This window comes from Centruroides sculpturatus, unplaced genomic scaffold (genome assembly GCF_000671375.1).
Source record: "Centruroides sculpturatus isolate CEXI.00-Female unplaced genomic scaffold, Cexi_2.0 scaffold101, whole genome shotgun sequence".
Classification (NCBI taxonomy): Eukaryota; Metazoa; Arthropoda; class Arachnida; order Scorpiones; family Buthidae; genus Centruroides; species Centruroides sculpturatus.
The window spans coordinates 576,622-599,025 of NW_019384361.1; the positions used below are offsets into that span (position 1 = coordinate 576,622).

Here is a 22,404-nt window from a genome sequence, read left to right on the forward strand (position 1 = left end):
GATCAACTTGTCGTAAGTGCCTCGCCCTCAGAATCCTACCTCTAATCTCCCGTACCAATCGATCTCGATGTTATCGTATCTGTCGCACAATGCCTGAAGTGACGACTGGCTATCAGAGTAAACCATGACCGGCTCGGGACCCGGATGGTCTTGGATCCACTGGGATTAAAGGATGTTGACCCCACTGAGATCCACTGGGGTCTTGGATCGCCCTCAAGAGGGCCACCAGTTCTGCCTGGAACACGGATGTTTCCTTGTTCAGTCTGACTGGCGAACTGTATTCTAATGCTCTGTCAAGGTATACACAGTATGCGGCGCTTATTTAACTACCGTCTTTAGAGCCATCGGTGTAGATCTCAACACCTTTATATGTCGGTTCACCAACATCCCAGTCGAGTCCAACCCTTTGGCTTAGACTCGACTTGGACTCAAAATATCTGATTGACACGATTGCTTAACAACTGGGTACTGTACATCTGACAAGTGAGTACAGTTGTTTTGCCTTGATGCCTTCCACTGTTGTCTGTGGAAGGCCGCCTCTTGGCTCCTACCAACAGTAATGGTAGTAAACCGGCCAAGATCAGTGCTGTATCGGTGGACACAGTTCTACATGCACGAGTAACCCGCAGCGCTGCAGGCCTCTGGATGGTAAACAATGTTCTACTTTGCTTGACGTTGGCAGAGTCTTTCCACGTCACCGCAGGCATAGCAGATCATGCGCTTCAGAGCCATCTTGTAGATGGTTCGGATTGTTTTACCACGAATAACATAGTTCTGCCTTGTAGTCTGGATAGTGATGCTTTTGCGAAGTTCGTTCTGTCGCGAACGTTCCTCAAGTAAGGTGTCTCACTTAGAGTCTGATCTACAGTGGCGTGCCGTGACATTTGCTGATAGCTGTGTTTCTATAAGAAGCCGACTTCAAGGAGCGATCAGTTAATTCTTTAAATGTATTTTTAATAGATTATTTATCTGACGTAATTAATAAATAAGCAAGTTCAATATAATTCCCTTTGTTACTAGATTCAATAGATTCCCTATGCCCTCTAAATGCCGATTCTTGCTTTGATAAAAACATATAACATCTATTAATTTAAATATATCTATTAGCCGTAACTATTTCGTTATAATTTTCAATATTTATTTTATATTATTTACTAATGTTAAATTCTATTCCGCTTCGATTTCCAAATTGCTTCAAATACGAAAGAATCGACGATTTTTCGTGTCTTTTGCCAGCTAAATTGTCAAAGCCATTCTTATTCCACACACTAATTTCATTTGAAAATAGTAGGCAAGCCAACAAAACAATTTTTGCATTTTTATGCATTTACAGAGCCATTTTATCGTGAAATGTCGAAAAAATTTTTTATTGAAGTGTTTATATTTAACTTAGGCATTGGCCTTTCTCTTTTAATAATGTTTTCTTTTTCATTATATGATCTCGAGCCAAAACTTTTTTAAAATAAATTTTCAATATCGCAATTACATTCTGAATCGCTAGCCACGATGCAAGGGCTAAAATTAAAAATAAAATTATAAAAACTTACTCGGTGAAATAAAATATGTGGTGGATATACATACCTGGTACAAAATATTCTTCAATTGTATGAATATACTTTTAACGAAAATTATAATTAAATATACGTACATAAGTAAATAAACGTACATAAAAATAACAAAATATTCTTTACTCTTTAAATTTTAACCACTTAGTCAAATAGTTCTCTAAGAGTGGAATCAGAGACGGGCCTGCTAGGTGTGCGGTGCGTGCATGCACGCAGGCTGCCAAATCCCGAGGGTACCGATACCGATTAATGTCCAATGCCTCTTTTGTCGCATCTCTAGTATAACTCAAAGAACGCCACAGGATTATTGTAAATTTTAAACGTTTCTCATCATAGCTATAAAAATTTAAATATGTTAAACTTAACAGTCATTTGTTTTCTAACTAATTCATTTTAGGACCAGGTGTCCACGGAAATTTCCAAAATTTACAACTTTTCGGTCGCTCTCCTTGAACTGGAAAAATTTCTGTTTATATTACCTCTAATATTACGAAGAAATCAGTCCCCGCTGTACTCGGCTAGAGATTGGGTCGGTTAAGCTTTTAAGTAATATCCCGGCTCTTTCAGCAGGGTTTTATTTATGTCCCCAATTCCCTAATCGCTTAATTATTTAACTACTTTTTAAATAGAAATAAGTCGAAACCGATTACTTTGTACTTGAATATTTGTAGTCTTTCGAAAAGCGGGCAAAGACAAATTTTTATGACAACGGATATATAAATCGTAAATTTAAGGAAAATAAATTCTAGAGATTTTTCTGTACCTCGTGCATTTCTCTCATTCACTAAATTTAGTTGTAGACTAAATGATGCTGTCAAAGTAACGGTTAAATTTTTTACATTGTACAAGGATTGTACAATGTTAAAAATTTAACCGTTACTTTGACAGCATCATTTATCCCATCTATAAGGGGATGTAGAAAAAAACGTGTACAAGCATTGTACACGTTTTTTTCTACATCCCCTTATAGATAGGATATACGAAATCGTAATATCACTGGTTTAACATTGAAATCCGTAAGTAATATAAGATGGGAGAGCGAAATAAAAATATCTAATATTTTAATGGATTTTTTTAGCACCTCTCAACTATACATCACTATCATAAAAACATACCAGTAAATTCTTATCGGTTGGGTTAAGTTATAAATGTACTCATAATTCACGTAATCGGGCGAGGGTGGCCAAATATCTAGCAGGCAGGCGGCTAACAGCCCAGAACCGGTCCTGGATAGAATTGGATGCGGTATATGTGTAGCATCCTAGGCTTTCACCAGCTAAACCGGGTGAGGTTGGTGTTCTGTAAAGCGCATGCGCGAATCTCGCTTTTTGGATGCTGACGATACAGTGCTTCCATTCCGCCACTAATATTCGAATATACAATAGCAATGTTATTTTTTTCACGTGTAGTATAGAAATTTGTAATAAGATACATAATGCGATTATAATAAAATATTGTGCAATTATTTTCATATAATTAAAATTAATATGTATTTATTTTTTAGAAAATACAAAGGAAGCGGCGCATCCACCGCTTCTAATGACGGTACGCCACTGGTAACTAACCCACTAGGGATGGCAACCAGACGTTGTCGAAAGCTTTCACAACATCCATCGAGATGAGACGTTTCCTGCTGGCGGTTTGGTGAACCAGTCTCACTGCCCAGTGTAGTGCTGTGCAGAATGACGTGTCTGGGCGGTGCCCATATTGTTGTGAGTGTAGTAGCTCTCTCCGCTTTAGATGGTAATAGACTCGGTCTGACGAGATTCTGTCTAATATTTTCCCCACGATAGGCAATGGCTTATCGGTTTGTACAACTTTGGTTCATACTTCGGACGCCCGTTCTTATGTATTAACACAACAGACGAATTTGTACAGTCTCTATTATGTACAGTTTTACACGCAAAAATATCAGAATTATATCCAGGAGAACGAAAAATCCGGAAAAATTTCCGCCGTTCGATAAAGCAGCATATTCGATAAACCGTCGCCGCGTCAGTCCCGACGATGCCGGATTAACGGGATTTTACAGTATTTCTATAAGACATCGTTATTCTGATATTTTAATAAGTTAAAAACCTTTGTCTTGCCAATTTGAAAATTAAACGTTAAAAAATACATTCTTTTAAATTCAAATTTTACAAAAATTTAAATCTGGAAACAATTTTTACGCTACGGAAATTCTTTGATATTAAATATAAAAGAACGAGTTTTATTCAGATAATAAAAAGAATAATTTTATTGTATTTTAAAAAGTTTTAAAACATGCTTTTATTGATCATGTTATTCGAGACTGTGTTGGATGTGGCGGAAGTGGAGTCACCCTACAATATACATCACTACGGTGCATTCATACACATACACACACATCATAATAGAATTTTACAATTGGTTATTTTTATTGTGTTTCAGAGTGGGGAATATGGTGGACATGGAGCCACCGTATGACAATAATAAAATGCATTGTCATCTAAATTTGATATGTCCCGAAAATTTTAACCTTCTGTCTTGATATTTAAAAGGTGCTAATTACGTAGATTCGAGAGGTTTATATTCAGAAATATAATAAATTAATTATTTTTTATAATTTTGATCAAATAAAAGAAATAAAAATAAATTAGATAATTAATATATATAATTTTAAAAAACAATAATAAGCAACAATTTCTGCAAACGAAATTAATTACAGTATTTCCACTCGATTAAGTTTGATATAATCACTTTTAAAGTAAGAAACCAGTCCGGCACTCTATTAAAAAAAATGAAATATATTATTTTTATATAATAAAAACAAAACTTTTGTGTAAGTTTTAATAAGAATTAATAAACTTTAATAACAGTTAAGATTTAAATTTATAAATTATTTTAAATGAAATCAATTTATTAGCATTACCTCGAGTATAATTGCAATTACAGAGATAAAAGCAATTATCTTCAATTTAGATTTTAAGGTTTCTGCTGAGTCTCTCGTTAGCTGTTTCGGTATAAAAGGATGTTAGTTATTTAGATAAATAACTCCTAAGTAAAAATGTAATTAGCATTTTTAAAATTTTATTTCGATTTACGCTCCGTTGCAACATTTAAAGAAAATATTTCACGAAAGAAAAAAAGCATTTGTAAACTAACAAGTAAGATTATTGCAATTATTCTCATTGCAAAGATTTCACGAATCGACACAGATTTTACGATTGACAATTAAAAGTTCATGAATTTGCAACGTCGTATAATAACAAAAGAAAAGTTTTCGCAATTCAGTCAAAACTTTTTACGAAACAAGCGATATTATGTAGAATAGAGACGACTGATTTCACATTTAAAGAAAACTTTTTAATAAATCTAAGATAAACTATTATCGCGGTTTCAATAATATTACTTCTGATTTAAGTTCGATTGTTTCACTTCCTGTGACATCTCAGATATTGATGTTTCTCTACTGGAATCTCAATATCCCAGGAAAGAAACCCTCGGATCCCCGGGATGTTTTTAACCATTTAAATTTCCCTGAGAAATTCTTATTCCGGGAAATACCACAAATTCGTTATAGTTTATTTTTTCTTTATTTTGAGTTATGTCGAGGAAATTTTGCTAATAGAAAGTATAATTAATTAATGTATTATTTTGCAATATATTTCGAATATAATTAATGATATCTTGGAACACAAAATTGTATTTTCTTGAAACCCCGGGATAACCAAAGGCCGGGAAATGAGAAACTCTAGCAGGTATCCTTTAATATACATTTTATTACTAGGATGTATAACAATATACAATGCAGAGATAAAGACTTTTAGATTGGTAATATTGATCATAATCAAGGAATATACCGTAATAAACGCATATACAATATAAAAAATACGCTACAAATTATTTGACTAAAGTTTTTATTTTACTGACGTTTTAATAAATGAATTGTCTCATTGGTAACCAGGTTACAACAGAGGTAAGCCATAACGTGTTTTTTGCAGCATTTCCCTCATACTCACATAAAAGCTGTGAATATCAATTTTTCTGTTCATTTTGTGGATTATATTGATAAGATCGAAGGTATTTAGAAAGAGCTCTGTTGTTGTTGGATTTATAATATCTGTTTTTAATACTGAGAAACATTCTTTGATGTGATTCAGCTGTAGAATATATGGCGGTAAAAATACGCCTTGTTCAGACATACTGTACAATGTGATTATTTTAGAATGGGTACATTTTACGGTATCCATTATTTAAAAAAATCCTGGAAATAATAGTTTTTCTTAAATTTATTGAAAAGTTTTTTAAATATATAAAATCATTCGCTTTTATTCTATTTAAAATTGCATGTTTCGTGAATAGTTTTGAATAAATCGCGAAAACTTTTCTTTTGTTATTGCATGACATTCGCTAATTTGTGAACTTTTAACCATCAATCGTAAACTCTTTATGATAATAATTGAAAAAATATCTTTTTGAAGTGCACATTTTCTTATGTAAAATCTTTTCGTTAAATGCTACAACAGAGTGTAAAATTACTTATTAATATAATCTAAATATATTGGGTAGTCCATTTTAATCATTTCACTAAAATAACTCGAAAAATACGCATCCTACGAAATAAAAAAAAATCATTGAGTTGAAGAGGCCTCAAGCTGGAGCTATCGGTTTCCTCACAGATAGTACTACAATCGATAAAAACAGGGTCTAGTTCATTTTCTTAAATGAAAATTTACGATTTTTATTGGATATTATGATTCTATATCAAAAACAAACTTAGCTAAAACATTTTTCGAAAAATGCACCAAAGTTATGAGCATTTAAAATTTTACGTGGCCGCCACACTGTACACGCGTTAATTCTACGGATATCTGTGTAGTTTAATGGAAAAAAAAATAAGAAAAATGCTAACATTCATTAAGAAAAGATTATAATTTAGTGATATCAATCTTTTTCTTCAAATAATGAACTGATACAAAATTAGTGCAAACAGCATGTTAAACCATCTAGCTTGTTAATATAATAAATATAAGTACGCGTTTTTTACAAATAAAAAATTGTTTCAGTCATTTCTTTTGTTGTTCGCATCATCAGCAGTTCATAAAAATCACAAATACTCACGGAGACGACCTTTTTAGGCTACTGCCTCCGTAGTTAAAATGCAAAAATGATAAAAGCATCATCTGGTGTTCTTACCACAATTACATAATAAATTTTAAGTAAAAATATTAAGTTTTACATGGCCAACGATTATCTAATATTAATATAATAAATATAAGTACGACTTTTATACAAAAAGAAAAATTTTTGTATAAAAGAGATGGCGCCTAACGTCTACCTCTAGTGTCAAATTACTTTATTCCAATCAGAAAAATTTTTTTTGTAAAAAAAAAAACATCTAGCTTGTGATAAAGAAAAAATGTTGATCTTCATTCCATCAAATAATAATAGTTTCTAATGATCCTAAGATAAACGTTGTAGAATTTTTCTCCTTTCTTTATTGAACTTCACAGACATCCACAGATTCATGCGTATACCATGACGGCCGTGTAAAAACTTTAAACTTTTTCTTTGGTGCATCTTTCGAAAAAAATGTTTTAGATAAAAAGTTTGTTTTTAATGCAGAATCATAATATCGAAAAAAATGTGGGTTACAATTTAAGAAAATGAAACTGACCCTGTTTTCACCGATTGTAGTAGTTTTCTTCATGTTAGTAACACCTAAATAGGGGCCAGTTTCCCATAGAAAGTCCTTCCGGGAGACTTTTCCCTTCGGCAGATCGCTCATTGTCGCGTTGCTGTACACGAATAAAAAAAAAAAAACAAAACGATTGTAGTACCATCTGTGAGAAAACCTATAGTCTCGTCTTGTGGCCTTCTTAAACTGTAAGATTTCTGGTTTAATGAATTTTTTCATGGAATGCATATTTTTCAGGTAATTTCAGTGAATTGATTAAAATGGTCAATCTGTATACATATATTTTGATTTAATGTTATTTTGAGTCTGTTTTTCCGAAATTACACTTTTCTGTATTATAATCTCAAGTATGTTAGTCTGCATTACAAATAGCGATAATATGTACCAAATTTTTAAATTAAAACTTATTATAATTATTTTACTTATATAAAAAAGTATTTATTAACCCCTTGATCTTTAAATACCATAATTTAATAGCACCAGTCTACCCTATACACAAGTTATCATACCAAATTTCGTTTTTTAATCATTACCCCATCCATTGATATTAAACGAAATAGACGACAACACACACATACTATACAAATTGTTTTTTTTTTTTTTTGCTATTTTGGGTTCAGGAGTCTCAAAATATGGAAATTTGTAAAAAATTCGGAAGGTCAAATTTGATAGGATTTCAATATTTTCTTTTACTATGTATACATAACAGCCGGGAAAGTAAAATGCAATTCAACTTACGTATCGATAGGAACCTGCTTTAAGTATTCTTGTTGAAAATATTATCTGCCAACATAAAAATAAAATATTTTAAAAATTTATATTTATGCCATATTTAAAAACAAATTTTTTTTTTTTAACCAACATTTCCGTGAGCTCCATTTCTGTAATAATAACGACCGTTATATTTCTGAAAAAATAAATTATTTTTTATTTAAAAAAGCGCAATAATAATTCTTTAAGAACATTCTAAATAATTTTTCTTGCTTTTAGAATACTTACGTACGCATACATTTGACCTTTAGAATCTCCCAGCTTTAAGACGAAAAAAATATTTATTATAATATTAGATTAATCGAATTTACATTAAAAAAGAGTTTTTTTCCTTACCCTCGAATATTTGTAGCCCGAATTAAATTGATACTAAATACATAAAATAATTAATTAGAGAATTACTATATTATAAAGTATTTTGAATATAAAAACTTCAAAATTTAACTCACTTTTCGATACGAAGATCTAAAAAACGACGATGATCTTATCTAGAATAAAAAGTTTATTGAGATTTATTTTATGAATTCAAAGAGCTATTTATACTTACACCAGAAAATGTGCGGGGTTTAGAAGCCTTTCTCTTTACTCGTGCCTAAAATAAACGTTAAAATATTTAAGGCTTATAGTAATAAAGATGTAAAAAGAAAGAAAAAAAGTACATTACATACTTGCATTTTTTTCAATAAATCATTTAAAGTAGACTTATTTGTCTATGGAAAAATAGAAACATTAAGTTATATTTTTAAATATAAAAAAATAATATGCTTTAAAAAATTAATATAAATATTTGTGTTACTTTTTCCATTGCCACGGCATTATCGTTGTCGATAGCTGGTATCTGTAAAATTACCAGTATATTTAATGCATTGTAAAAAACGTTTTATTATTATAAAATACTTATTTTAAAACAAATGAGATTTTCAAATTTACGTCAATAGATTTTTGTTTCTAAGTATCTTATATCGATTAGTATATCAACTTTTTGAATTTATGACTGGACTAAAAATAATACACTTATCCAAGTATATGGTGATCGTAATTAAGGAGTAAGTCTGGTGTTCTGTGCAAAAAATTATTAGATTAATGTTGAATAAACCTAACCAAACTTGGTATACCTACTGACTAAAGTATTCAGTTCCTGCAAACAAATTTTATTTTGAAATTCAGCTTGGGCAAAATTTGGCACTGTTGTCCTCTTAGTGTGCATCTATGAGCATCTTACGTTTTCTGACGAATTTTGAGAATTAAGAAACAAAATGCAATAATTTTATTTCAATTACAGANTAAAGTATTCAGTTCCTGCAAACAAATTTTATTTTGAAATTCAGCTTGGGCAAAATTTGGCACTGTTGTCCTCTTAGTGTGCATCTATGAGCATCTTATTAATATAATAAATATAAGTACGACTTTTATACAAAAAGAAAAATTTTTGTATAAAAGAGATGGCGCCTAACGTCTACCTCTAGTGTCAAATTACTTTATTCCAATCAGAAAAATTTTTTTTGTAAAAAAAAAAACATCTAGCTTGTGATAAAGAAAAAATGTTGATCTTCATTCCATCAAATAATAATAGTTTCTAATGATCCTAAGATAAACGTTGTAGAATTTTTCTCCTTTCTTTATTGAACTTCACAGACATCCACAGATTCATGCGTATACCATGACGGCCGTGTAAAAACTTTAAACTTTTTCTTTGGTGCATCTTTCGAAAAAAATGTTTTAGATAAAAAGTTTGTTTTTAATGCAGAATCATAATATCGAAAAAAATGTGGGTTACAATTTAAGAAAATGAAACTGACCCTGTTTTCACCGATTGTAGTAGTTTTCTTCATGTTAGTAACACCTAAATAGGGGCCAGTTTCCCATAGAAAGTCCTTCCGGGAGACTTTTCCCTTCGGCAGATCGCTCATTGTCGCGTTGCTGTACACGAATAAAAAAAAAAAAACAAAACGATTGTAGTACCATCTGTGAGAAAACCTATAGTCTCGTCTTGTGGCCTTCTTAAACTGTAAGATTTCTGGTTTAATGAATTTTTTCATGGAATGCATATTTTTCAGGTAATTTCAGTGAATTGATTAAAATGGTCAATCTGTATACATATATTTTGATTTAATGTTATTTTGAGTCTGTTTTTCCGAAATTACACTTTTCTGTATTATAATCTCAAGTATGTTAGTCTGCATTACAAATAGCGATAATATGTACCAAATTTTTAAATTAAAACTTATTATAATTATTTTACTTATATAAAAAAGTATTTATTAACCCCTTGATCTTTAAATACCATAATTTAATAGCACCAGTCTACCCTATACACAAGTTATCATACCAAATTTCGTTTTTTAATCATTACCCCATCCATTGATATTAAACGAAATAGACGACAACACACACATACTATACAAATTGTTTTTTTTTTTTTTTGCTATTTTGGGTTCAGGAGTCTCAAAATATGGAAATTTGTAAAAAATTCGGAAGGTCAAATTTGATAGGATTTCAATATTTTCTTTTACTATGTATACATAACAGCCGGGAAAGTAAAATGCAATTCAACTTACGTATCGATAGGAACCTGCTTTAAGTATTCTTGTTGAAAATATTATCTGCCAACATAAAAATAAAATATTTTAAAAAGTTTTAAAACATGCTTTTATTGATCATGTTATTCGAGACTGTGTTGGATGTGGCGGAAGTGGAGTCACCCTACAATATACATCACTACGGTGCATTCATACACATACACACACATCATAATAGAATTTTACAATTGGTTATTTTTATTGTGTTTCAGAGTGGGGAATATGGTGGACATGGAGCCACCGTATGACAATAATAAAATGCATTGTCATCTAAATTTGATATGTCCCGAAAATTTTAACCTTCTGTCTTGATATTTAAAAGGTGCTAATTACGTAGATTCGAGAGGTTTATATTCAGAAATATAATAAATTAATTATTTTTTATAATTTTGATCAAATAAAAGAAATAAAAATAAATTAGATAATTAATATATATAATTTTAAAAAACAATAATAAGCAACAATTTCTGCAAACGAAATTAATTACAGTATTTCCACTCGATTAAGTTTGATATAATCACTTTTAAAGTAAGAAACCAGTCCGGCACTCTATTAAAAAAAATGAAATATATTATTTTTATATAATAAAAACAAAACTTTTGTGTAAGTTTTAATAAGAATTAATAAACTTTAATAACAGTTAAGATTTAAATTTATAAATTATTTTAAATGAAATCAATTTATTAGCATTACCTCGAGTATAATTGCAATTACAGAGATAAAAGCAATTATCTTCAATTTAGATTTTAAGGTTTCTGCTGAGTCTCTCGTTAGCTGTTTCGGTATAAAAGGATGTTAGTTATTTAGATAAATAACTCCTAAGTAAAAATGTAATTAGCATTTTTAAAATTTTATTTCGATTTACGCTCCGTTGCAACATTTAAAGAAAAGATTTCACGAAAGAAAAAAAGCATTTGTAAACTAACAAGTAAGATTATTGCAATTATTCTCATTGCAAAGATTTCACGAATCGACACAGATTTTACGATTGACAATTAAAAGTTCATGAATTTGCAACGTCGTATAATAACAAAAGAAAAGTTTTCGCAATTTAGTCAAAACTTTTTACGAAACAAGCGATATTATGTAGAATAGAGACGACTGATTTCACATTTAAAGAAAACTTTTTAATAAATCTAAGATAAACTATTATCGCGGTTTCAATAATATTACTTCTGATTTAAGTTCGATTGTTTCACTTCCTGTGACATCTCAGATATTGATGTTTCTCTACTGGAATCTCAATATCCCAGGAAAGAAACCCTCGGATCCCCGGGATGTTTTTAACCATTTAAATTTCCCTGAGAAATTCTTATTCCGGGAAATACCACAAATTCGTTATAGTTTATTTTTTCTTTATTTTGAGTTATGTCGAGGAAATTTTGCTAATAGAAAGTATAATTAATTAATGTATTATTTTGCAATATATTTCGAATATAATTAATGATATCTTGGAACACAAAATTGTATTTTCTTGAAACCCCGGGATAACCAAAGGCCGGGAAATGAGAAACTCTAGCAGGTATCCTTTAATATACATTTTATTACTAGGATGTATAACAATATACAATGCAGAGATAAAGACTTTTAGATTGGTAATATTGATCATAATCAAGGAATATACCGTAATAAACGCATATACAATATAAAAAATACGCTACAAATTATTTGACTAAAGTTTTTATTTTACTGACGTTTTAATAAATGAATTGTCTCATTGGTAACCAGGTTACAACAGAGGTAAGCCATAACGTGTTTTTTGCAGCATTTCCCTCATACTCACATAAAAGCTGTGAATATCAATTTTTCTGTTCATTTTGTGGATTATATTGATAAGATCGAAGGTATTTAGAAAGAGCTCTGTTGTTGTTGGATTTATAATATCTGTTTTTAATATTGAGAAACATTCTTTGATGTGATTCAGCTGTAGAATATATGGCGGTAAAAATACGCCTTGTTCAGACATACTGTACAATGTGATTATTTCAGAATGGGTACATTTTACGGTATCCATTATTTAAAAAAATCCTGGAAATAATAGTTTTTCTTAAATTTATTGAAAAGTTTTTTAAATATATAAAATCATTCGCTTTTATTCTATTTAAAATTGCATGTTTCGTGAATAGTTTTGAATAAATCGCGAAAACTTTTCTTTTGTTATTGCATGACATTCGCTAATTTGTGAACTTTTAACCATCAATCGTAAACTCTTTATGATAATAATTGAAAAAATATCTTTTTGAAGTGCACATTTTCTTATGTAAAATCTTTTCGTTAAATGCTACAACAGAGTGTAAAATTACTTATTAATATAATCTAAATATATTGGGTAGTCCATTTTAATCATTTCACTAAAATAACTCGAAAAATACGCATCCTACGAAATAAAAAAAAATCATTGAGTTGAAGAAGCCTCAAGCTGGAGCTATCGGTTTCCTCACAGATAGTACTACAATCGATAAAAACAGGATCTGTTTCATTTTCTTAAATGAAAATTTACGATTTTTATTGGATATTATGATTCTATATCAAAAACAAACTTAGCTAAAACATTTTTCGAAAAATGCACCAAAGTTATGAGCATTTAAAATTTTACGTGGCCGCCACACTGTACACGCGTTAATTCTACGGATATCTGTGTAGTTTAATGGAAAAAAAAATAAGAAAAATGCTAACATTCATTAAGAAAAGATTATAATTTAGTGATATCAATCTTTTTCTTCAAATAATGAACTGATACAAAATTAGTGCAAACAGCATGTTAAACCATCTAGCTTGTTAATATAATAAATATAAGTACGCGTTTTTTACAAATAAAAAATTGTTTCAGTCATTTCTTTTGTTGTTCGCATCATCAGCAGTTCATAAAAATCACAAATACTCACGGAGACGACCTTTTTAGGCTACTGCCTCCGTAGTTAAAATGCAAAAATGATAAAAGCATCATCTGGTGTTCTTACCACAATTACATAATAAATTTTAAGTAAAAATATTAAGTTTTACATGGCCAACGATTATCTAATATTAATATAATAAATATAAGTACGACTTTTATACAAAAAGAAAAATTTTTGTATAAAAGAGATGGCGCCTAACGTCTACCTCTAGTGTCAAATTACTTTATTCCAATCAGANTCGAAAGCTTTCACAACATCCATCGAGATGAGACGTTTCCTGCTGGCGGTTTGGTGAACCAGTCTCACTGCCCAGTGTAGTGCTGTGCAGAATGACGTGTCTGGGCGGTGCCCATATTGTTGTGAGTGTAGTAGCTCTCTCCGCTTTAGATGGTAATAGACTCGGTCTGACGAGATTCTGTCTAATATTTTCCCCACGATAGGCAATGGCTTATCGGTTTGTACAACTTTGGTTCATACTTCGGACGCCCGTTCTTATGTATTAACACAACAGACGAATTTGTACAGTCTCTATTATGTACAGTTTTACACGCAAAAATATCAGAATTATATCCAGGAGAACGAAAAATCCGGAAAAATTTCCGCCGTTCGATAAAGCAGCATATTCGATAAACCGTCGCCGCGTCAGTCCCGACGATGCCGGATTAACGGGATTTTACAGTATTTCTATAAGACATCGTTATTCTGATATTTTAATAAGTTAAAAACCTTTGTCTTGCCAATTTGAAAATTAAACGTTAAAAAATACATTCTTTTAAATTCAAATTTTACAAAAATTTAAATCTGGAAACAATTTTTACGCTACGGAAATTCTTTGATATTAAATATAAAAGAACGAGTTTTATTCAGATAATAAAAAGAATAATTTTATTGTATTTTAAAAAGTTTTAAAACATGCTTTTATTGATCATGTTATTCGAGACTGTGTTGGATGTGGCGGAAGTGGAGTCACCCTACAATATACATCACTACGGTGCATTCATACACATACACACACATCATAATAGAATTTTACAATTGGTTATTTTTATTGTGTTTCAGAGTGGGGAATATGGTGGACATGGAGCCACCGTATGACAATAATAAAATGCATTGTCATCTAAATTTGATATGTCCCGAAAATTTTAACCTTCTGTCTTGATATTTAAAAGGTGCTAATTACGTAGATTCGAGAGGTTTATATTCAGAAATATAATAAATTAATTATTTTTTATAATTTTGATCAAATAAAAGAAATAAAAATAAATTAGATAATTAATATATATAATTTTAAAAAACAATAATAAGCAACAATTTCTGCAAACGAAATTAATTACAGTATTTCCACTCGATTAAGTTTGATATAATCACTTTTAAAGTAAGAAACCAGTCCGGCACTCTATTAAAAAAAATGAAATATATTATTTTTATATAATAAAAACAAAACTTTTGTGTAAGTTTTAATAAGAATTAATAAACTTTAATAACAGTTAAGATTTAAATTTATAAATTATTTTAAATGAAATCAATTTATTAGCATTACCTCGAGTATAATTGCAATTACAGAGATAAAAGCAATTATCTTCAATTTAGATTTTAAGGTTTCTGCTGAGTCTCTCGTTAGCTGTTTCGGTATAAAAGGATGTTAGTTATTTAGATAAATAACTCCTAAGTAAAAATGTAATTAACATTTTTAAAATTTTATTTCGATTTACGCTCCGTTGCAACATTTAAAGAAAATATTTCACGAAAGAAAAAAAGCATTTGTAAACTAACAAGTAAGATTATTGCAATTATTCTCATTGCAAAGATTTCACGAATCGACACAGATTTTACGATTGACAATTAAAAGTTCATGAATTTGCAACGTCGTATAATAACAAAAGAAAAGTTTTCGCAATTCAGTCAAAACTTTTTACGAAACAAGCGATATTATGTAGAATAGAGACGACTGATTTCACATTTAAAGAAAACTTTTTAATAAATCTAAGATAAACTATTATCGCGGTTTCAATAATATTACTTCTGATTTAAGTTCGATTGTTTCACTTCCTGTGACATCTCAGATATTGATGTTTATCTACTGGAATCTCAATATCCCAGGAAAGAAACCCTCGGATCCCCGGGATGTTTTTAACCATTTAAATTTCCCTGAGAAATTCTTATTCCGGGAAATACCACAAATTCGTTATAGTTTATTTTTTCTTTATTTTGAGTTATGTCGAGGAAATTTTGCTAATAGAAAGTATAATTAATTAATGTATTATTTTGCAATATATTTCGAATATAATTAATGATATCTTGGAACACAAAATTGTATTTTCTTGAAACCCCGGGATAACCAAAGGCCGGGAAATGAGAAACTCTAGCAGGTATCCTTTAATATACATTTTATTACTAGGATGTATAACAATATACAATGCAGAGATAAAGACTTTTAGATTGGTAATATTGATCATAATCAAGGAATATACCGTAATAAACGCATATACAATATAAAAAATACGCTACAAATTATTTGACTAAAGTTTTTATTTTACTGACGTTTTAATAAATGAATTGTCTCATTGGTAACCAGGTTACAACAGAGGTAAGCCATAACGTGTTTTTTGCAGCATTTCCCTCATACTCACATAAAAGCTGTGAATATCAATTTTTCTGTTCATTTTGTGGATTATATTGATAAGATCGAAGGTATTTAGAAAGAGCTCTGTTGTTGTTGGATTTATAATATCTGTTTTTAATACTGAGAAACATTCTTTGATGTGATTCAGCTGTAGAATATATGGCGGTAAAAATACGCCTTGTTCAGACATACTGTACAATGTGATTATTTTAGAATGGGTACATTTTACGGTATCCATTATTTAAAAAAATCCTGGAAATAATAGTTTTTCTTAAATTTATTGAAAAGTTTTTTAAATATATAAAATCATTCGCTTTTATTCTATTTAAAATTGCATGTTTCGTGAATAGTTTTGAATAAATCGCGAAAACTTTTCTTTTGTTATTGCATGACATTCGCTAATTTGTGAACTTTTAACCATCAATCGTAAACTCTTTATGATAATAATTGAAAAAATATCTTTTTGAAGTGCACATTTTCTTATGTAAAATCTTTTCGTTAAATGCTACAACAGAGTGTAAAATTACTTATTAATATAATCTAAATATATTGGGTAGTCCATTTTAATCATTTCACTAAAATAACTCGAAAAATACGCATCCTACGAAATAAAAAAAAATCATTGAGTTGAAGAAGCCTCAAGCTGGAGCTATCGGTTTCCTCACAGATAGTACTACAATCGATAAAAACAGGATCTGTTTCATTTTCTTAAATGAAAATTTACGGTTTTTATTGGATATTATGATTCTATATCAAAAACAAACTTAGCTAAAACATTTTTCGAAAAATGCACCAAAGTTATGAGCATTTAAAATTTTACGTGGCCGCCACACTGTACACGCGTTAATTCTACGGATATCTGTGTAGTTTAATGGAAAAAAAAATAAGAAAAATGCTAACATTCATTAAGAAAAGATTATAATTTAGTGATATCAATCTTTTTCTTCAAATAATGAACTGATACAAAATCAGTGCAAACAGCATGTTAAACCATCTAGCTTGTTAATATAATAAATATAAGTACGCGTTTTTTACAAATAAAAAATTGTTTCAGTCATTTCTTTTGTTGTTCGCATCATCAGCAGTTCATAAAAATCACAAATACTCACGGAGACGACCTTTTTAGGCTACTGCCTCCGTAGTTAAAATGCAAAAATGATAAAAGCATCATCTGGTGTTCTTACCACAATTACATAATAAATTTTAAGTAAAAATATTAAGTTTTACATGGCCAACGATTATCTAATATTAATATAATAAATATAAGTACGACTTTTATACAAAAAGAAAAATTTTTGTATAAAAGAGATGGCGCCTAACGTCTACCTCTAGTGTCAAATTACTTTATTCCAATCAGAAAAATTTTTTTTGTAAAAAAAAAAACATCTAGCTTGTGATAAAGAAAAAATGTTGATCTTCATTCCATCAAATAATAATAGTTTCTAATGATCCTAAGATAAACGTTGTAGAATTTTTCTCCTTTCTTTATTGAACTTCACAGACATCCACAGATTCATGCGTATACCATGACGGCCGTGTAAAAACTTTAAACTTTTTCTTTGGTGCATCTTTCGAAAAAAATGTTTTAGATAAAAAGTTTGTTTTTAATGCAGAATCATAATATCGAAAAAAATGTGGGTTACAATTTAAGAAAATGAAACTGACCCTGTTTTCACCGATTGTAGTAGTTTTCTTCATGTTAGTAACACCTAAATAGGGGCCAGTTTCCCATAGAAAGTCCTTCCGGGAGACTTTTCCCTTCGGCAGATCGCTCATTGTCGCGTTGCTGTACACGAATAAAAAAAAAAAAACAAAACGATTGTAGTACCATCTGTGAGAAAACCTATAGTCTCGTCTTGTGGCCTTCTTAAACTGTAAGATTTCTGGTTTAATGAATTTTTTCATGGAATGCATATTTTTCAGGTAATTTCAGTGAATTGATTAAAATGGTCAATCTGTATACATATATTTTGATTTAATGTTATTTTGAGTCTGTTTTTCCGAAATTACACTTTTCTGTATTATAATCTCAAGTATGTTAGTCTGCATTACAAATAGCGATAATATGTACCAAATTTTTAAATTAAAACTTATTATAATTATTTTACTTATATAAAAAAGTATTTATTAACCCCTTGATCTTTAAATACCATAATTTAATAGCACCAGTCTACCCTATACACAAGTTATCATACCAAATTTCGTTTTTTAATCATTACCCCATCCATTGATATTAAACGAAATAGACGACAACACACACATACTATACAAATTGTTTTTTTTTTTTTTGCTATTTTGGGTTCAGGAGTCTCAAAATATGGAAATTTGTAAAAAATTCGGAAGGTCAAATTTGATAGGATTTCAATATTTTCTTTTACTATGTATACATAACAGCCGGGAAAGTAAAATGCAATTCAACTTACGTATCGATAGGAACCTGCTTTAAGTATTCTTGTTGAAAATATTATCTGCCAACATAAAAATAAAATATTTTAAAAATTTATATTTATGCCATATTTAAAAACAAATTTTTTTTTTTTAACCAACATTTCCGTGAGCTCCATTTCTGTAATAATAACGACCGTTATATTTCTGAAAAAATAAATTATTTTTTATTTAAAAAAGCGCAATAATAATTCTTTAAGAACATTCTAAATAATTTTTCTTGCTTTTAGAATACTTACGTACGCATACATTTGACCTTTAGAATCTCCCAGCTTTAAGACGAAAAAAATATTTATTATAATATTAGATTAATCGAATTTACATTAAAAAAGAGTTTTTTTCCTTACCCTCGAATATTTGTAGCCCGAATTAAATTGATACTAAATACATAAAATAATTAATTAGAGAATTACTATATTATAAAGTATTTTGAATATAAAAACTTCAAAATTTAACTCACTTTTCGATACGAAGATCTAAAAAACGACGATGATCTTATCTAGAATAAAAAGTTTATTGAGATTTATTTTATGAATTCAAAGAGCTATTTATACTTACACCAGAAAATGTGCGGGGTTTAGAAGCCTTTCTCTTTACTCGTGCCTAAAATAAACGTTAAAATATTTAAGGCTTATAGTAATAAAGATGTAAAAAGAAAGAAAAAAGTACATTACATACTTGCATTTTTTTCAATAAATCATTTAAAGTAGACTTATTTGTCTATGGAAAAATAGAAACATTAAGTTATATTTTTAAATATAAAAAAATAATATGCTTTAAAAAATTAATATAAATATTTGTGTTACTTTTTCCATTGCCACGGCATTATCGTTGTCGATAGCTGGTATCTGTAAAATTACCAGTATATTTAATGCATTGTAAAAAACGTTTTATTATTATAAAATACTTATTTTAAAACAAATGAGATTTTCAAATTTACGTCAATAGATTTTTGTTTCTAAGTATCTTATATCGATTAGTATATCAACTTTTTGAATTTATGACTGGACTAAAAATAATACACTTATCCAAGTATATGGTGATCGTAATTAAGGAGTAAGTCTGGTGTTCTGTGCAAAAAATTATTAGATTAATGTTGAATAAACCTAACCAAACTTGGTATACCTACTGACTAAAGTATTCAGTTCCTGCAAACAAATTTTATTTTGAAATTCAGCTTGGGCAAAATTTGGCACTGTTGTCCTCTTAGTGTGCATCTATGAGCATCTTACGTTTTCTGACGAATTTTGAGAATTAAGAAACAAAATGCAATAATTTTATTTCAATTACAGATGTGAAATGTAAAATTGATTACACCAAACACCACCTCCATGCTCTGAAAGCTGCATTCGATGCACAACACGCGAAATGCAACTGACCCCGTGCAATTGTCTTTTAAAAGGGTTAGGTTTACAATATTTCCTCGATAAACGAGCCTCTTTAGATGGTTTTAAAACCAAAAGTCACGTGGGGTAGGGCTGGCGATCCGTGACGTTCGAAATGATCGTCTAATCATTCTCTGGTGTGAAAAATGTAGCAATAAGGCTTGCACATTTAAGCCAATACGTGGGAGTACACCGTCTTGCATAAAGTTTGTGGCGTGTGGACAACTTCTCTGTAGCAGTGCCAAAAAGACGAAGTTTTGGAGCATCTCTGTATCTCTGATCCAGATCGAGAGTCTTTTCTTCTTCATGATCTGCAATCTATACTATTATTCTATTCTGTTTCTTTAATCATAATACAACCGGTCAAAATACGTTAATTTTCTAATATTTTAGCTATTTTCACATCCTAGAAAGGATCTGAAAATAGCTAAAATATTAAGGTATTTTGATTGGTTATACAGAAATTTATTCTTAAGAGGTATATATAATGACTTGGTGAATTTATTGACACTTGGCAAATAATTTCATCATCAACTTTTAATCCATATATCAATAGATACGCGTTTCGGGCTTTCGCCCGTCTTCAGTCTGTTACATAGGTTGTATCTTGTGGACATCTGTCAGGCACCTTCCGCACTACGTCTTCCCACTCCCCTTCCATTCCCTTCCGACTTGACGGCTTCCCCCGCATGCCTCGTAACGTGAAACATCTCACACCCAGAGTGCCACACACAGCCCCACCTACGACTGTATAAACGTTCTATTATAATAGTTGTAGCCAGTTTTTATGAATTTCTATACTTAGATTCTCGTTAATATTATTTTTGTCTGTAGTAATTTTGTAGCTTTCCTTAAATTTTCTTTAGTACCAATTTTTTCCTTGTGTACTATTATAACGTCATTCTTATCTATATTCTGTTATGAGTTGTGCAATGTTCGTAAAAAACGGAGTTGATTCTATTATATTTCAAATCCGCGGTGTGTTCTTTTAATCTTGTTTCTAATCTTCGTTTTGTTTCTCCAATATATGCGTTTGGTAGTTCACATGTGCAGGGTATTTTATAAACGACTTCAGTAGTGTTGTATTTATCTGGTTGTTTATTTATGCCAGGTTTAGCCTTCCGGATTCTTTTTTGCAAGTTGTTATAAGTTGGAGCTAGTTTTATATTTATTTTATCGAAACTTTTATTTATCTGTTCAAAGAAGTCACGAATGTAGGGGAAGGATATGTATCTTACTCTGTTTTTCTTTGTTTTGTTTACTTTTCAGCCTATTGTTGTTGATTTTACTTTCCCAGTTATTTATTATTCGTTGTGGATAGCCGTTTAACAGGAATTTAGTTCGCAGTTCATTGAGATGTTTTTTCTTCTTCTGTAGTGAACTTGTTCTGTTCACGATTTTTTCATACTCCATATTGAATATGTTTTCTTTTATGTACTGTGGGATGTTTGAATCTTCTTTTGTTTCAATCTTTTTTAGAATACTTTCTATTCGATTCCAGGTTATCGAAGGGTACATGTTTACAATATCTAGGCTTGCAAGTCTGTAATTTTTGTTCATCGTTATATTTTCCATGTCATGTATAAGTTCATCTGCGTGTTTGATGGAGTATTCCGAATTTTTATACTTTTGTAATTTTTATTTTAAGTATTTTTCTAAATTATATAGGACTGAATTTTTGAAGTCGACGATGGGTCTTATTTGTTCGCCTGGTTTATGTGTTTTTAGTTGTATGTTTAGCTTAGGGGTTCTGCTATTTTCGTTTACTAATATATACTGTTTATCTTCTTTTTTTATGTTGTTTAATTTAACTTGCTTATTTATTCGTTTCTTGAGTTCATATTGAATATGTGTCGTAATGACTTATTTTGGGTCTATTGGTAGTTTTCTAAAAGACCCATTATTAACCATTTTTGATTTTTTGATTTGGATCCACTCTTGATATGATAATCTGTTTTGATTTATTTGCTTTTATGATATCTATGTCATTTGCTTCAAAGTAGGTTTGTAAATTTTCTATTCTATCTCTATGCTTGACGTACGATTTTTCAGTAATTTTCTTACCTCTATTTTCGATTTTTAAATAATTTTTTAGTTTGTTGCTAATTTCTATTTTTATATCGTTGTAATCCTCTGGGGGGTTACTTTACTGCATATATAATCTAGGTGTGATATGATGTCTAGTTTGTTCCAACGGTTTGGGCCGTTAAAGTCCAATCCATTTTGCAGTATTTTTAGTATATTTCTTGGTATCTCTACGTCAGTTTTATTTAGCACTAACTTGTAAGTTATCTTTCCACTTTTTGATTTCTCGTAGCCCGGGTATTCAAAATCTTTTGCTTACTCGTGAAATTTTCTTATCCTCGTAATTATCCGATTTTCCCTTTTCAGATCTTTCTAAGTTAATATCTTGTTTAATACCTAGTTTCTTGAGTTTCTTTTTTAGTTTGGTAATTGCTATATATTTATATTTGATT

At 29.9% G+C, this 22,404-nt stretch overlaps 2 protein-coding genes across 2 annotated transcripts in view; both read right to left on the reverse strand.

The window, feature by feature from the left end:
• Positions 1-4,233: 4,233 nt before the first annotated feature.
• Positions 4,234-9,248, reverse strand: LOC111641198. Its single transcript, XM_023387336.1, has 10 exons — positions 8,795-9,248; positions 8,667-8,708; positions 8,546-8,590; positions 8,448-8,486; positions 8,335-8,367; positions 8,227-8,259; positions 8,090-8,134; positions 7,966-8,010; positions 4,459-4,539; positions 4,234-4,314 (listed from the first exon to the last, which is right to left on the reverse strand). The coding sequence occupies exons 1-10, from the start codon at positions 8,801-8,803 to the stop codon at positions 4,249-4,251; spliced, it is 438 nt and encodes a 145-aa protein (XP_023243104.1). The 5' UTR covers positions 8,804-9,248; the 3' UTR covers positions 4,234-4,248.
• Positions 9,249-14,518: 5,270 nt separating this feature from the next.
• LOC111641192 overlaps positions 14,519-22,404 on the reverse strand; it is a 40,389-nt gene continuing 32,503 nt past the window's right edge. The window contains exons 10-19 of the mRNA XM_023387324.1: positions 19,349-19,390; positions 19,221-19,262; positions 19,101-19,145; positions 19,003-19,041; positions 18,890-18,922; positions 18,782-18,814; positions 18,645-18,689; positions 18,521-18,565; positions 15,015-15,095; positions 14,519-14,870 (exon numbers count right to left, since the gene is read on the reverse strand). Of these exons, the coding sequence (XP_023243092.1) occupies positions 14,805-14,870; positions 15,015-15,095; positions 18,521-18,565; positions 18,645-18,689; positions 18,782-18,814; positions 18,890-18,922; positions 19,003-19,041; positions 19,101-19,145; positions 19,221-19,262; positions 19,349-19,390 (471 nt within the window). The 3' untranslated portion in view covers positions 14,519-14,804. The remainder of the gene's footprint in view (positions 14,871-15,014; positions 15,096-18,520; positions 18,566-18,644; positions 18,690-18,781; positions 18,815-18,889; positions 18,923-19,002; positions 19,042-19,100; positions 19,146-19,220; positions 19,263-19,348; positions 19,391-22,404) is intronic.

What these genes read in the sequence shown, in the direction of transcription:
- LOC111641198 (XM_023387336.1), bottom strand. An exon ending in AACCCCGCACATTTTCTGGT is followed by an intron (nt 8,487 to 8,545) that starts GTAAGTATAAAT and finishes TTTTTATTCTAG; the next exon opens with ATAAGATCATCGTCGTTTTT. An exon ending in TAATTGCAATTATACTCGAG is followed by an intron (nt 4,315 to 4,458) that starts GTAATGCTAATA and finishes TTTTTTTAATAG; the next exon opens with AGTGCCGGACTGGTTTCTTA.